The sequence below is a fragment of the Culicoides brevitarsis genome, chromosome 2 (genome assembly GCF_036172545.1).
Source record: "Culicoides brevitarsis isolate CSIRO-B50_1 chromosome 2, AGI_CSIRO_Cbre_v1, whole genome shotgun sequence".
Lineage (NCBI taxonomy): Eukaryota > Metazoa > Arthropoda > Insecta > Diptera > Ceratopogonidae > Culicoides > Culicoides brevitarsis.
Window position 1 is genome coordinate 33,741,806 of NC_087086.1, and position 16,654 is coordinate 33,758,459.

Genomic DNA, 16,654 nt, shown 5'->3' on the forward strand with positions numbered 1-16,654 from the left:
TCATTAGAAATTCAAGAACATAAAAATTAATTAAATTTAAGACAATATTTCAAAGAGAAAATTTAGTCTTAAATTTACTTTTACAAATCACTTCCTTAGCAAAAACCTTTACAATAAACAAATGTAAGACAACCCCATTGGAAAATAATAAACATTCATTCAGTTCAATAACAAATATACAAAAGACCCAACTGAATGTTGTTCTTGAATATCGTAACGCAATGCCTACATAGAAAAAAAGGTTAAATCAGATGGAACAATAATGGTAGATTTTTCCCCATTATTATTATCGTTTCTGTGCTCATCTTGCCTTCTTTGCTATTTTATCTCTTTTCCATACTATATTAACATCATTTCCATGAATAAAATCTCCCATTTTTACTCCGACATTACAAATCCGTAACAACTCGGATGAAATTCAAATTTATGCAAAATTCATTCTTTTATTATGATTATTATGTTGTTAGTGATGATGTTCATATTTTTCTCTCTCTCGCCTTACCTTATCACCTTGTTGCAATCCTGCTTTTTCCGCAGGACCGCCAGGAACTGTCCACACGATATATGCGAAAAGTCGACCATCTGCTCCTGTCTTGCCGCCCACGACGCGCATCCCGAAACCACGAGCTGCGAAAACAAAAATAGAGAAAATGTAAAACGTAATTTTAGTTTAATGGCTTTTTATGAATGCTAATAATAAAATTCGAATGAGTGGGCGATCGTCGTATTTCGTCTGAAATGACTTGAAAATAATAATAATAATGAAATGAAATGAATGAAAAACCACCCCCATATAATCATTTATATTGGACACTTGTTGCTCTTCTTTTATGTTATCTATTATTATTTCTTTACATTCACACTTTTTTTGTTGTGTGCGGTTTCGTTTTTTTTTTGGTTGGAGCGACAACGATGAAGCCATGAAACGTAATGTTTGACTCATTGTTCGTCGCATTGTTATTTTGTTTTAATGCGAAAATTGTCGTTTTTATGCTAGACTGGACTTTAGACAATGTTCGTTTTTTATTTTTTCAACATCTTTTTGTTCGTCTTTGTTGCGCTAACTAAAACAACATAAACAATATTGAAAAAATTTGTTTTTAACTTAATTTGACTTGATCGCATTTTGTCTCTCATAAGGAGCTTGATTCATGGAAAGCTCGAAAATACAAAAAAGTTTCTCAGTTTTTATTTCCTTTTACAAAATTTGAGATGGATTCGTCTTGATAGTCTCATTCATCGTGGTTTGAATTCCCAGAAGTAACAGAGGGAACATATTTGCATCAATAAACTTTAATAATCTCCTGTTTTAGATGAGGATGCTTCAAAAGTTCTGTAAAAGTGCTCCATCAATCTAATAGTTTGTGGATGATGAAAACTTGACTTTAGATATTCTTTCTTCTCAGAGATGAGAGATGTTTGTCGAAGAGCTTTGACTCAAATAAACTTTCATGGTCCATCGTATTCCTTTATTCGTCTTTTAAAGACTACTTTCATTAAATTAAATATTTAGAGGAAAAATTCTGAGGCAACAAAATATTTCATCTTTTATTATTTGTACTTAAGTCTCAATTTGGAAGTAAAAAAGAACTTTGCTCATTGGAGTTCGAAGAATTTTTTCTTACACAAAAAAACAATTAAAAACACCTTTTTAATTCCTCACTTAAAACCGTTCATTACGTGCTACATGTTTCCATGTTGAGAATTTCATGATCTAAGTTGATCATATGGTCACTCTTTTAAACGATCTTGGATGGCGCGTTGACTTTGGCCTTAAGTCTAACAATGATTTTCAATTCGTTCTCAATTTCAATTCTTTTCTGAAGTCCATTGAAATCGACAAGGTTACTTTGTTAAGCCTTGCATATGATCAGTTAGGAAAGTAACAATTACTCTGATTTGTTTGACATTCATATTAAGTAGCTCTTTAGTTCTTCTTGGAGGTCTTTATGGTTTTGAATTACTTTCATTTCTGATTTTTTCATCTAGTTTCGATTCAAATTAAGTTACTTTGAGTTGAATTCTTTTCTTTTTTCGCCTTCTTTCTTGTTACTTGAGTCTTCTCTATAACAGACAGACACTTCAAGAGAGCTCCTTTTTATCCTGAAACTAAGAAACGTTATGAAAATGAAATTAAATAGAAGTTGAACAACTGCTCTTCAAGTCAAAAAAACAAAAAAAAATATCCTACCACAAAAAGCAATAAAAGTTAATGTAGCTCTCGAGTTACTTGAATTCTATCTTGATTCACATCAGCTATGATATGCCATGAAAACCCATATTACTCATTGTCAATTTCTCATTCCTCTGTTTTTTTTTTGCTTTCCAGTTTTCGAATTTTGTGTGAAAAACTTTTACTTTTTTTTCTTCTTTCTGTAAAACGACTTTTTTCTTTTGGTAAGCCATCGTAAAAGAAGAAGAAGAAAGATGATACATCATTTTTGATAACGGGAAAAAAATTGAAAGATGTCATTTTCGAATATGTCTTGTCAAGATTCTCAGGATAAACATGGATTTTTGCATGTGATTTCTTGATGAACATGTAATTTATTCACGATCGGAAATCTTTTGTAAACCCTAGAGGCATTGAGTTACTTGTGCTTTGCTTGTGCTCTGGCATGTCTCTTACTATCAGCATCGATGTACAATTGGAAATTTGAAGATGATTTAGTGTTTGTGCATGGAAAATTGATGTCTGAAGTGGATCTTTGGTGTAAGGTTTCTCCTCTCAAAATTCCTCATTGATTGGAAATATTTCTGATAATTATTGCCATCAATGGAGATTTAATGAAGCATCAATAATGGATGATTTTGTGTCATTTGATGCTTATTTGCATTGAAAATCTCTTTGATAAAGTTGTTTTAGTGGAAAAAGTGATAAGCGCCATCTATTGGATGATTTGTAATTTTTATTTCAAGGTCATGATTTTCAGCGCCATCTGTTGAATGTTTTTAAATTTTTAGTTTTGAGGTAATAAATTTTAGATTTTTCAGGTTTTCTGAATAGATTTTGTCCTAATTTTCGTAGTTTTTTCACAAATTGTCGTTAAAGCGCCCTCTGTTGTCATTTTTTTATTTAAAGTATTCATTAGAAACTTTCTTAAATCAAATTTTTTTAAAAATAAAATCTGCAGCTGACATCAAAGTCGATTTTTCCGATATCAAAACTTGCATCAAATCTTTATAACTTTTCAGATCCATCTTCATTGTCATAAATTTGACATGATTCGATTATTCTTGTTTCACTTTTTTTCTCCACATTTCTTCTCCAATTTTTCCATTTATTCATATTTTCTCCATTTTTCACGGAAATCATCACAAAGTACCAGTCGTTTCCACATTATCAAGACATCAAATGTAACGAGCCATTCCGAACAATTATCTGCGTATGAAAAAAGTTTTTCTTTTATTGTTCATTATTCCGTCTGTCTGTTTGTTTGTCGTTTCCGTGCTTAAATGCCGAGATCATCGTAAAAAAAAACTTTTTTCTTTGCATGAATATGAATTTTCGTCTTCTATTTAAATACAAAAGATTTTCAATATTCAATTAGAAAAGTGAAGAGCAAACGACTGTTAAGCCCGAACAGCAAGAGACATCTTAAGTAAATAATTTCTCATGGATAATTCAATTTGAATGGTAAATTCCTCCGTATTCCCTTTGCCACCCAGAGCGATTTGTTCGGAAGAGACGAGACGAGTGATGATAAGATACACGCACACACAGAGAGAAATTATTGATTTTCAAGTTTTAATTTCCTTCGACGAGAATCCAGGCAGAAAGAAGAGGAATATTACTTTTCATTACGATTATTGTCGCAGTAATTTTCTTGTGTGTTCATCAGTCAAGTTCAAGGAGTAATTTTGCAGAATCTCAGGTGAAAATCTGGAAAAAAGGGACAAATTCGATCATCTTTTATCATCTGTTTTAATGACGAGGACGTTTTATATGTTTAACCGCATTTCGGAGAAAAATATGAATTTTTGACAGACTTTTGAGTCTCAAATTAAAAAAATAAAAATATTGAAAAATCTAAAAAATTTAAAAAATATAAAAAATTCAGAAAATGTTGAAAGCTTTAAATTTTAGAAAATTTTTATTGTACGAAATTTTTTTAAAAATTAAAAAAAAATTCAATTAAAAATTTTTTTTTTTAATTTTATTTTTTTTTTAATAAAACTAAATTTTGAAAATTTTAATCATAAGAATTTTTTTTAGAATTTACTATTTCACACTTACTATTTTTTTTTGAAATTTAAAAAAAAATTTGAAAATTAGGAAAATTTTGAAAAAATTTAAAAAATTATTTAATTTTTAGTTTTTCGAAAATTAAGAGTTTTAAAAATATTAAAAAATATTGGAAAAAATTTAATTTTGAATTTTTTGACTTTTAAAAAAAATTTTGAAAACAGAAAAACTTTTATCTTATTAAAATTTATTTAATTTAAAATTAAAATTTAATTTAAATTTAATTAAAATTTTAAATAATTTTTATTAAAAAAAATTATTTAAATTAATTAAAATTTTAAAATTATGTAAAAATTAAAATTAAATAAATTAATTAATTAAAAATAAAATTAATTAATTAATTAAAAAAATAAAAAAAAAATTAAAAAAAAAAAATTAAAAAAAAATAATAATTTTGAAAAATGTAAAAAAAGATTGAAAAGTTTAAGAAACATGAGAACAAAAAAAATTTTTTTTTTTCAAAAAAATAAAAATCGGAAAAAATATAAAATACGATAACGTCACTCCTTACTCTTAATTTCTGCCCGAAAACTATTTCAACCTAATTTTCCTTTCTATTTTCGTCCTTTTTTTTCGTGAATGAAAAGAATAGAAAGTGTTACATTTTCGGTCTTTCTTTTGATGATGGATAGCAAAATGGATTGAAATGTTTGCCAATTGAAGCGCAACGAACAAAAGTTCATCATCTCTCGTATGTCTGGGACGTAATTTGATTTAATCCCATTTTCTCATCTGGCAGCATGACATGGCAGGTACCTCTTAAAATTTATCTCGCATCATAAAAAATTTATTTACGGATTCTTCACTTTTCACTATTATCACTACTTACTGCTAAAAGACGAAAGACGACGAAGACATTTACCGTAAAAAAATGTAGAAAATTGAAAAATTCGAAGAAAAAAGTTGTGTGAGCAAATTCCATCGGTTCAATTTTTGCACGTAAATATTTTCCACGCGTCATTTATCTCACATTGCGTGCTTGAAAAAATTTTTTTTTTTTACTTTTCTCCAGTATTTTAGAATTCGTAGTGCACGAAACGGGAGAAAAAAGTTTATTTATTTGGTATTTATTTTATGTTCTTCGTTGCTCAGTCGTTGTGTGTGTTTTAATGACACCGACGACGGCGCTCATTGAAATTCATCGCAACAACTCGTAGAGGTGGGTAAGCAGCAAAGAGGATGGAAAATTAAAAATACCAGAAGCGATAAATTTTTGAGATGCCAAACTTTTTTTTTTAAAACTTACTTCGGTGTGCTTTGTCGCCGGGATCTTTGCGCAGGACAACACGTCGCTTCGATGCCACCATTGGTCCCGAATCGACGTCGTGAATGACAATTTTAATCGCTTCGCCATCGAGCGAGGTTTGACGTCGCGGTGCTTCGAGATCTTCCAAAGCGGGCGCTTGATACGGCGTGGGGTTGATGGGAATCGACGTTGGAGCTGGCAAGGCGCCTCGATCACGTAATGCAGCGATATCGGGTCTAAAAATGAATTTTTTAAAAAATTTTCATGAAAATTTGAAATTTTTTTCTTACAGTTGCGAACCACGACGTCGCATTGGTCGATCTTCGTCAACGCCGAGCGACGAAGGCGGCGCCACGACATTTTCGGGACTGTTGAGCGAGTCATCTTGCTGATTGTCGTCTGTGGGAATGCGATATGAGGGACGACGCGAGCCTGGTTGTCCTCCCGTGGGCGCTAATGCGTTTTGTTGCCCAAGTGACTGTTGCAGTTGTCCGACAAGTTGCGGTGCGTAAACGTCATACGCGGATTTTCTGTGAAAATTTCATCAAAATCATCAAAAATTTATCAAAAATGTCAAAAAAATCAACTCACCGCCTTGGCATCGGAGCTGGCAACCCTAAACCTAAGTCATTTTGTGGCACATTATTCACAGTTGTGGCAATATCGTCGTCGTACGAGTGTTGGCGCGACACACGAGACGCTCTCCGTGACGCCATTCGTGATGCAGCTTCCAGTTCGCCTCGTCGCGGCGGCGAATTCGAGCGACTTGGGGCAGCGCTTCGACCGCGTCGCAAATCCAAGTCTCCCGTTGGCGTTCGTGCGCCTTTGAGCTTCTCCAATTCCTTCAATGACGCGGGCGAGACATCCGAATGTCGTCGTAGCTCGGGACTGCGAGGCGGCGCGAGACCCAAACCATCCATCGTTGGTCCTAAAGTGTTTGTGGAGCCGAGTTTCGCGTCGGAATGCCTTCGTTGTAACGCCTCCAGCACAGGCACATCGAGCATGGAGTCTGTCGAGTCTTGCGGGATGCAAACGCGAGATGCCATTTTTCTGCGGCAAACGCTACAGCGCCATTTTGTCTGAAAAAAGAGTAAGAAAAATTAATTTTTAAAAAGAATTCTTTCATTTTTTTTATAAAAATTCAAAAAAAAATTATAAAATCTTCCAACTTTTCACAAAAATTTTAAATTTCTTTATGTTTTCCTTAATTTTTATGAAAATTCTTAAATTTTTTTTTCGAATTTTCAAATTTTATTAGGTTTAATTTCATAAATTTTTTAGAAAATTTTTTTTTCACAAGAAAAAAATTTCATAAATTTTTACAAGATTTTTTTAATTTTTAGAAAAATTTTTCAAAGAATTTTTTAATTAACTGAAATTTTCTGAAAGTTCATTAATTTTTATTTTTTTTTAATTTTTAAAATATTTTCTAAATTTTCTAAAATTATTAAAATTTATGAATTTTTAAATATTTTTTAAAATCTTTAAGAAAATTTTAAATTTTCACAAATTTTTCGAATAAATTCTAATTTTTTTTAATTCATTTTCAATAAATTTTTCTCAATTTGCTGAATTTTCATTAAATTCGAATTTTAATAATATTTTAATAATTTTTATTTTTTTTTTAATTTATAATTTTTCGATTTTTTTTTCAAATTTTTAGAAATTTTGATCGAATTTTTATGAATTTTCAACATTTTTCTTCAATTTTATAGAAAACTCATGAATATTCTTAAATTATTTTAAAATTTGAGATCTATCTAAAACTTTATAAGTTGATACTTTTGTTACAATTTTTTAGTGAAAATTAAATTTTTTTACCAATTTACTGAAAATTCATGAGTTCTCTAAAAATAATTAAATAATTGTTGAATTTCTTGTATTTTTACAAGATTTCTTCAATTTTAGAAAATTTCATGAATTTTCACAAGATTTCTTAAATTCTTCGAAATTTTCAAAAATTTCTCGATTTAAAAAAAAAAATTTTTATTTTTTTTTTTTTAAAGAATTTTTTTATGAAAATCTTTAATTTTTCTGAATTTTCTTTAATTTTTGAATTATTTTAAAAATTTGCTAAAAAAAACTTTACTCATTTATAAAAATTTATGAAATTTAAAATATTTTTCAAATTTTTAAGAAAATTTTAATTTTTTGAAAAATTTATAATTTTTTTCGCATTTTTCAATTTATTTTCAGAAAATCTTAAAAATCAATAAATTTAAAGAAAAATTTAAAATTCCTTACCGCATCTTCATCCGGATCAAGTTTACTGTAACTCGCACAATCCTCACAAACGCGTTGCTGACACTCAAAACACGTTTTGCTAAATTCATTTGGCTTGAAGGACTTTATGCAGACCCTGCACGACCCTGTTCGCTTCCCGCCACTCGTTTGATTGTTATTCTGTTGATTCTGCTTCTGTTGCTGATTCGCCAAATTGCTATTTTGCTGCTGATTGTTGTTCTCGCCCGTGGTTGTTGTCGCCGTCGCCGAACTAATCTGACTTTGGGGCGAACTCGAGGCATCCGATTCGGGAACTATCGATGGGCGAGGCGACATTTTGTTCGTAACTACGGAAAAAAATGAAAATTTTGTTAAAGTAACCGCAGAAATTTCCTTCATTTCAGAGAAAAATGTGCAAAATGTCATGCCAGACAATTTTATTGCTGATTTTTTATTGGCAAATTTCCCTAACAACTGCTCAAACGTCGCAAAAGCCATGCGGGGAGTACGGATTTCGCTGTGTGAACGCGCGCGAATATGAAGTCTGCCAAACGCCCGACGACGGAGACGTGGAAATCCCAATTTCGCATGCTTGCGTCGAAGGAACTGTCTGCGACGAGGAAAATCCGAGTTTTTGTTCGACGCCCGATGAAAAATGCGCCGCATCGAAGGACATTAAACGACAAATTTTCCAAAATCGCGAGCAAATCAACTTGAATTTCGATGAAAATGACGCGAATGACGACGAATGGGAGGAAATTACGACGACAACGGAAAACCCCGAAGTGACGTGCAAACGTTTCGACAAAGAAATTTCTCGGATTTTTCGGAGCCCACGTGACTGTCAACGCATCGGATACTTTCCAGGTGAGATTTTATCACGTTCCGGCATGGGCCAACATTAATTCAAGCACGTCGACGCTGCGTGTCTGTGCATAAATTTTCCCGTTCTAGACAACAGTGACAAGACACTTTTCTATTATTGCGAACCGAATGGAGCGGCGGCTTTTACCTTGCACCACATGAAATGCGATAAGCAACGTTCTTTTGACCCAATTAAGCGAGAATGTGCATTAATTGGATCATCGTGAAGCGAGAAAGGGTGCGTTTCGCTGAAATAATTAGAAAAAAAAAATTAATTGCAAAGAAGCGATGTATTGATTTTTTATTATTGTTTAGAAAAAAACAAACAAATCGACCGACCTTTTAACGAGACACTTGTCGACAGCACTTCACGTCACTTCACTCCCATGTTGGCAAGTGACGATGTTGGAAAACATTAATTTTCTAAAATGTGCAACAGTGTATTAACTATTTTCGTTGCGACGACATATTGCGATGTACTTCGGGTATTAAGAGCTGACGGGACGTGTTACTGTTTCAGTTTGAGTGAGTGAAGTAATCAAAGCTAAATTACTCTTGCACTGGAAGCATGTGTTGTTGTCTGGACAAAGAGGATGAACATTTTTTTGAACGTTGAAAATGAATTTTTAAAGCGAATTCAGATAAAAAATTAATTCGTTGAGTCGAATTCAGTTCAAAAAATTATTCGTTGAGTCGAATTCAAATCAGAAATTGAATAAAATTTGTTCGTTGAGTCGAGTTCAGATAAAAAAAAATTCGTTGAGTCGAATTCAGTTCAAAAAATTATTCGTTGAGTCGAATTCAAATCAGAAATTGAATAAAATTTGTTCGTTGAGTCGAGTTCAGATAAAAAAAAATTCGTTGAGTCGAATTCAGTTCAAAAAATTATTCGTTGAGTCGAATTCAGTTCAAAAATTCTTCGTTGAGTCGAATTCAATTCAAAAAATTCTTCGTTGAGTCGAGTTCAGTTCAAAAAATTCTTCGTTAAGTCGAATTCAGCTCAAAAAATAATTTGACGAGTCGAATTCAGTTTAAAAAATTCTTCGTTGAGTCGAATTCATATAAAAAAAATTTCGCTGAGTCGAGTTCATTTCAAAAAATTATTCGTTGAGTCGAATTCAGTTCAAAAAATTCTTCTTTGAGTCGAATTCAGTTTAAAAAATTCTTCGTTGAGTCGAATTCAGATCAGAAATTAAATAAAATTTGTTCGTTGAGTCGAGTTCAGATAAAAAAAATTTCGTTGAGTCGAATTCATTTCAAAAAAGTTATTCGTTGAGTCGAATTCAGTTCAAAAAATTCTTCGTTGAGTCGAATTCAGTTCAAAAAATTATTCGTTGAGTCGAATTCAGTTCAAAAAATTATTCGTTGAGTCGAATTCAGTTCAAAAAATCATTAGATAACAAAAAATCAATTTCCAATCTCCTTTCAAAACATAAAAAAGTTTTCGCCACCCTACAACCCTAATAAAAGTCATTTTAGTACGACTCGTAAATAAAACAGCAAATATTGAGTTAGATGAGAGTTGAATGTATTAAAACGACGACGAAGCACATATTCATCAATATTACTGAATGGAAGAAGGGCACGAAAGAAACGCCAATGATGATGATGATAGATTGTGTGCTTTGGAATGAACTTATTCAAGCGAAGAGAAAAAAATCTAATAGTTAACTGCAATTTTAATTCCCATATTCCTCCTTTTATCTCATTCCAACATTTTATTTTTTTAACAATATAAAAAATGCAAATGTTATAAAAGGTACGAACTGAAAATCAATTTGACCTTAAATTTTGTTTTTCTTTCAAAAACTACAGAAACGCGTCGAAAAGGAACAAGTGTGACAAAGGACCGAACCTTTTGTCCAAACTTTTGTTAATCATTCAAATGGAAAATCAATTCTTTCCCTTTTCACACGAAAATTTTCCTTATTTCTTACTTTTTAGTGCATTTCTGAGTAAAATTGATTGCATACTTTTCTCGAACAATAAAAATCAATTTTAAACACATTTCAAGAAAAAAATATTCAAATCGTTTTTTATGTGCTTCCATAAAAAAAATCGACCCACGAACAAAAAAAAATATGGAAATGTCACAATTCGATCGAACCTTTGGAAAAAAAGACATGACATGATAAAATTCTGTCTCGGTAAGCCCCTTTCTTGCGATGATGACGAATATGAAGTGATGTAATAAAAAATGTATGCCGCGTTCGTCAGGTAAACACCCGAGAAAGGAGAAAATAGATATAAATTCCATTAAAATTGACAATGGCATAAAAAAGGGTCGTATTGTCAATTATCGAATGGGGTTTTTTCCTCGTCGCTTATCTCACGAAGACGAGAAACAGACAGATGTTTTTCGCGAAAATTATCGAAATTTATGTCGAAAATGCGTTAAAATTGTGATTAACTCCCTAAACAAATTTCCCGAAAAGTGACAAAACTCCCAAAAGTACTTCATTTAATTTGATTTTAGTTATGTGCCACGCACAAAAACACATGAAAATTGCCTAATTTAGTTTTAGTGCTACACATCAAAAAGTACTCACCTTTATCCTGTGCCGTTAACAGAGACGATGACAATGTTTGTTTAAGTTTGCCGAATGTTCCAGTATTTTCGGGCGTGCTTTGTTGGTGTGGCGTTTCATCTGTCGCAACCATCTGTGTGAGTTTAGAGAATAGAATCAACAATGTTATTATTGCGGTTTAATTGAATTTCTATTTTTGTTTCAGGTTCAGATGATGTTGTTTGCTGCATTGCATTCATTCATATATTGTCTGACTTGTGTTTTTGTGATTAGTTCAAGAGACGAGTAATGAAATTAAGAAACATGGGTTGACAATTCAAGAGTTAGGTTAGGATGAAATTTGAGGTTAGAATTTAATTTTTAATGTAATTTGTTGTTTTTCTATGAGTTTTTGTTGAAAATGACAAGTTTGAGGTTAGAAAAGACAAAAATTTGACGTTTGATTGACATTTTTTGACGTTTCTAACAGTTTTTGCCTTTAAATTGAAATAAAATAGGTCACGTGGTTAAAATTTTAAAAATGTGCATTGGGATTGGGTTTGAAATGAGATTTTCTATTGAGAAATTTGTAAATTTACATTAGGATGAAATTTTAAATGTGCATTGGGATAAAAGCTTTAAATGTCTTCTGAAAGAAAGCAATTTGAATTTAGTAGGTCACGTGGTTTGAAATTTGAAAAACTTTAATATGGAGAAAAGTTTCAAATTTCGCATAGAGATGAAGTTTCAGAATTTTATTTTTGATGATTTTGAGTAGAATGGTAACTGGGATAAAGACTCTAAATGTGCAATGGGTATCTTTAGTAGTTTTAAATGGTCACGTGGTTTCTAATTCTTTAATTTTTGTATGGAAAATGACCTAATTTACTCCATTTATCTAAATTTTTGTCAAATTTTGCTCCAAATGGATAAAAATTTGTCAGAGGGCTCTAATTTATCATTTTTAATCATTTTATAACTCAAAACTGCAAAAAAATTGAAACTGAAAAAACATTTTTTTCTTTGACACAGTTTTGATTTGAAAACTAAATCAAATGTGTCATAAAAATTTGCTCCAAATGGATAAAAATTTGTCAGAGGGCTCTAATTTATCATTTTTAATCATTTTATAACTCAAAACTGCAAAAAATTGAAACTGAAAAAATGAAAAAATTTTTTCCTTTGACATAGTTTTGATTTGAAAACTAAATCAAGAGCAAAAAAACTGTGTCAAAAACTGTGTCAAAGCAATTTTTGTCAAATGGATAAAAATTGCTCCAAATGGATAAAAATTTGTCAGAGGGCTCTAATTTATCATTTTTAATCATTTTATAACTCAAAACTGCAAAAAAATTGAAACTGAAAAAAATTTTTTCCTTTGACATAGTTTTGATTTGAAAACTAAATCAAGAGCAAAAAAACTGTGTCAAAAACTGTGTCAAAGCAATTTTTGTCAAATTTTGCTCCAAATGGATAAAAATTTGTCAGAGGGCTCTAATTTATCATTTTTAATCATTTTATAACTCAAAACTGCAAAAAAATTGAAACTGAAAAAAATTTTTTCCTTTGACATAGTTTTGATTTGAAAACTAAATCAAGAGCAAAAAAACTGTGTCAAAAACTGTGTCAAAGCAATTTTTGTCAAATCTTGCTCCAAATGGATAAAAATTTGTCAGAGGGCTCTAATTTATCATTTTTAATCATTTTATAACTCAAAACTGCAAAAAAATTGAAACTGAAAAAAATTTTTTCCTTTGACATAGTTTTGATTTGAAAACTAAATCAAGAGCAAAAAAACTGTGTCAAAAACTGTGTCAAAGCAATTTTTGTCAAATCTTGCTCCAAATGGATAAAAATTTGTCAGAGGGCTCTAATTTATCATTTTTAATCATTTTATAACTCAAAACTGCAAAAAAATTGAAACTGAAAAAAAATTTTTCTTTGACATGGTTCTTGATTTAGTTTAGCCAAAATTCATAATTTTAAAGTTTTTTAACAGAATTTTCTCTCTTTATCGAGTTTTTTCTTGAATATTTGTCTCATATAGAGTTTCAAACGTCAAAACTGTCTCTTTTAAAACAAACCAATCAAAACTTTAGACAATTTCTATCCTTAAATGCACGTCAAAAAGTGAACACTCCCGTCAAAAGGCATTACGAAACTTATGTTTAATCCCTTAAAATGTTTCGAGAAAACAAGAAAATGTAACTACAAATCAGAAAACCATACAAAGAGTTGGGTAAACTCTTTAATAATTTACTATCTCACAAAACAACGAAAATCTCAAACAAACTTTTTGCAAATAATAGTAATAAAGTTGTAAACAAAGAATCGGGTTAAATCCTCCAAGGTTGGGCCATGAAAAGGTACAAATTGTTTTCTGAATTAAAGTTTCAAGATGTTTACCGAGCACACAACATGCACGAGGCAAGTCACTGGCAACGAAAAAAAAACTTTTGTTTTTCATTTAAAGAAAAAAAAACGTAATAAACAGAAGAAAGAGAGAAAACCCTGCTCAGGTAAGTCAAATGTTTATTTTTAAAATACGAAATACATTAACAAGAGTCAACAGTTGTATTACTGGCAAACACATTTTAACTTTGGGAAAGGAGAAAAAAAAAGTTTTTCATTTTCTCGAAGGTAGGCGAACAGTTTTTTGAATAGAAAGTTGTTAATTTATGCAGATTATAATTAAAAGGGAGAGAATAGTGTAGAGTAGACGACTTACGAAGCAGTAATTGTTATGCTCTTGCCTCACGTTTTTTCTTGTCGGTGCCGTGTGAAAGTTTTTAATGGGCAAAAGTTTTAGTTTTACGGGCTTAAAGGATCTAGAAAAAGATTTTTGGCATTTTACAATGTCGAAAATTTTGTTAAAAACTCAATTTACAAGATGTTTTAATGTTATTTTGTGTCATTTTAAACTGAATTGCCAAATAAAAGTTGTTAAAATGTGCACTGGGTAATTTAAAAATTTTTAAATATAATTTTGACAGCAACTTTAAATTTGACAGCTGTCAGAGTTTTAGGTTAAATTTTTATTTGAAAATAATTTAGAGATTTTTTTTAACTCATTCGTAGCCAAAAAATTGTATTTGAGCTTTAAAAATGTGCATTGGGGCTCTTTTTTTGACAATTTGGATATTTTTTAAATTAAAAAAATTGTTAAAATTTTTTCTGAAAATGTTTTTTTGTAATCATTTAAGTCTCATTCAGTTTTAAAAATGCCTCAGAAATTTCAGAATGCTAACTGGGAAAATTTTTTAAATAGTTTTTATTTTCCAAAAATATGACAGCTGTCAGAATTTTAAGCTGAATTTTCAGTTGAAAACTATTTGAAGAATATTTTTTTTATCATTTTTAGCCAAAAAATAGATTTGATCATTAGAAAATGTACACTGGGGCTTTTTTTTGACAATTTTGACAGTTTTTGAAGATGACAGCTGTCAAAAATTATCTGAAATTTTTACTTCAATAATCATTTGAGTCTCATTCAGTATCAAAACTTTTAAAATGTTTACTGGGTTTTTAAAATGTTTTTGTGATTTAAAAAAATTGATAACTGAAAATTTGACAGCTGTCAAAATTTTGATAAAATATGAATTTGTAAACAATCAAAAAGTATTTTTGTATTAATTTTAGGAAAAAAAATCGTTTTGAACTTTAAGAATGTTCATTGGGCAACTTCAATAAAAATTCCCAGGTTACATTTTAAAATCAATTTTCAAATTTTTGACCCAATACACATTCTTAATACACAAAATTAAAATTTTTATCAATTTGAAAGTGTTTAAAAATTATTTTTTTTTGAAAGGCTTAAGAATGTTCATTGGGCAAGTTCAATAAAAATTCCCAGTTTACATTTTAAAGTCGATTTTTTAAATTTTTGACCCAATGCACATTCTTAATACCGAAAATTCAAATTTTTAATCAATTTAAAAGTATTTTTAGAGAGAAACTCTAACTCTTAATCCTGAAATTGTTCAAAAAGTCAATTTTTTATCAAAACAATTGACAGATTTCTTTCTGTAAACTTTTTTCGTTAATCTCCGCCGCCGCCATTTTCCTACTTTGTATTCATTTTTCTTCTCTCAAAGGCCCTGTAGACGTTTTCCATTATTATTAACTTGTGTTTCATGTAAAATTCGAGAGACGGGAGAGTAAAAAAAGCAAAATGCCAACAAGTTTCTTTTATCGAGACATAAATATGTTAAAAAGATTGCTTGAGGCTATTATGATTGAAATTTTCGTTCTTTTGTTTCGTATTTTTTATTTTCTCTCTGTCCCTCTTCTTCTTCTGTAGATTATGAATTTTTTCTTTCTTTTTACTTTGAACATACACAAAAGTATCGCTTTTATTTAATGTTTTGATAAACGAAAGCATTAACGAGAAAAAAAGGATGAAAAAACAAAGCGATTTACATGAAAAAGGATCATTATGGGAATCTGCTACTTACTGGATAAATAAAATATATATTAGCTCGTTTAACAGAACAAACACACACACCTGGCAACACAACAAAGAGACATCACACAAATCATTCGTCGTTGGAAACGAGAGTCAGATGTGGATAATGATCTGATCATTTAGTGCACTCTTTCACGTTTTGTTTTTGCTGTCAGAGCAAAATGGCTTCGCAGCGGCAACGTCATCAAAAACAAATTTATCTAATTGACTCACGACAATAGAATTCCATTTACCTTTTTCATGAACGACATCACATTCGTTGGCAACATTTTTGCGGTTTTTCTGTTTGTTCCGTTCCTTCTTAAATTGTTGTAAAATAATTATTATGGTAGTGACGGCTAATCCTTTTTTTTTTTACTTTTTATGTATTTTCGTCGTATTTTTTGTTAGAGACGAAATTTTGATTCACTTTGGTATTTGATATTTTTTTTATTATTCTCCTCTGATGTGATGATAATAATGAAGGAAAATCCTCGAAGGATTATTGTATATTTTATTTAACATTTCTTTTCACTCCTTTTTATTGTTGTTGCTTCCTAGAAATTATTTCTTCGTTTTTTTTCTCGATCTATCATCACTTCAGGTTTTTTCCTCTTTTTTATTGTTTTTTTTTCTATCTATTTTAACATTTTTTTTTTGTTGTTTGGATATTTTCCAGATATTTTAAATAATAATAATAATATATTTTTTTATTATTATTTTTCCTTCCTTTTCTTCTTTGTTGTTTTATACATTTTTTTCCTTTTGTTTTCTTTTTTGTTGTCTTGGTTTTCTTAAAGCTACTCACTCACAGATTAGATTTATTGATGCTGAAAATAGTGTTAATCCTAAAGAAAAAAGAGAGCGTCGCGTTAGATTGAACAAAAGATTCGCGTTGATTTCGCTTTTTCATCGTTTTTCTGCTGTTGTTATCTGAAATGAGAAAAAAAATATGGGAAATTATTAAAAGGAGAAAAATTGAATTTTTATTCAAATTTGAGGCGGAAGCAATTAGGAAAAGTGTTTCATCTTAAATTTTTATTTAATAAAAAATTTTTATTATTTTTTAAAAAATTAATCCAAAAATTAATTTTAGAAGTTTTTAACTGAAAATAATTTTTTTA

General features: G+C 30.1%; 1 protein-coding gene across 1 annotated transcript in view; it reads right to left on the bottom strand.

The window, feature by feature from the left end:
- The window catches only part of LOC134831080 (regulating synaptic membrane exocytosis protein 2), a 31,589-nt gene extending 15,688 nt beyond the window's left edge, over window positions 1-15,901 (bottom strand). The window contains exons 1-7 of the mRNA XM_063844722.1: window positions 15,785-15,901; window positions 11,129-11,240; window positions 7,737-8,062; window positions 6,084-6,571; window positions 5,783-6,022; window positions 5,493-5,728; window positions 503-627 (exon numbers count right to left, since the gene is read on the bottom strand). Of these exons, the coding sequence (XP_063700792.1) occupies window positions 503-627; window positions 5,493-5,728; window positions 5,783-6,022; window positions 6,084-6,571; window positions 7,737-8,062; window positions 11,129-11,240; window positions 15,785-15,820 (1,563 nt within the window). The 5' untranslated portion in view covers window positions 15,821-15,901. The remainder of the gene's footprint in view (window positions 1-502; window positions 628-5,492; window positions 5,729-5,782; window positions 6,023-6,083; window positions 6,572-7,736; window positions 8,063-11,128; window positions 11,241-15,784) is intronic.
- Between the last annotated feature and the right edge of the window lie 753 nt (window positions 15,902-16,654).